At 57.1% G+C, this 620-nt stretch overlaps 1 protein-coding gene across 1 annotated transcript; it reads left to right on the forward strand.

Moving 5' to 3' along the window:
* Window positions 1-83: 83 nt before the first annotated feature.
* Pmar_PMAR005496 (hypothetical protein) lies at window positions 84-345 on the forward strand (the record flags this gene model as incomplete). The annotated part of the gene is made up of 1 exon (XM_002765749.1): window positions 84-345. A coding segment is annotated over one exon (262 nt), but the record flags the coding sequence as incomplete, so codon positions are not given.
* Window positions 346-620: the final 275 nt, after the last annotated feature.

The following is a 620-nucleotide window of genomic DNA, read 5'->3' on the forward strand; positions in this document are numbered from 1 at the left end:
CCCAGCACGCCCGACCTCTTCCGCGAGTTTTTCCCCGACTTGGCTGAGAAAGCGTCGACTGTTCGTGTCGACATGGGTATTAGTACTGTGGGTGTGCTCGAGGCGGCCCTGGAGGACAAGGAGCTGACCGACGAACTATTGAGAAGGTGTGCATATGGGGGACTCGACGGAGAGCCCGAAACAACCACTATGACGGAGGTAGCCGATGCGAAGTCTGCCAGCTCATCCACCAAAAGTCCCGGTACTGCCAGCGAAGTCGTCGATGCCAACAAAAACTATGGTGGTGGTGGTGTCGTCGTGGTCGAGATCTTCTCGAAGCTGAGGAAGACACGGTTGCTTATCTGAGCCGGTTGCTCTGGTTAGCGAGGTCACGATCGTTCGAGGCAGCAGTCGAGTGTGATAAGGGTTACAGGCTGGCCTTGCCACAAGGGGCCACCCGCCTGCGGGACACTGACCCTTCTCTCCAAGTCGACTCTGCCCTCGGTACCTATTTAAGATCCAATCAGTCTCACGAGTTGATAGCTGTAGCCTTGGCTGAACCGGCGGTGAGCCAATCTGGCATACCCAGGCCACCTTCGGGCAAGGGTATACGTAGGCAAGGGAGCGCTATGCACTTCGGT

Source organism: Perkinsus marinus, assembly GCF_000006405.1.
Source record: "Perkinsus marinus ATCC 50983 genomic scaffold scf_1104296974760, whole genome shotgun sequence".
Classification (NCBI taxonomy): Eukaryota; Perkinsozoa; order Perkinsida; family Perkinsidae; genus Perkinsus; species Perkinsus marinus.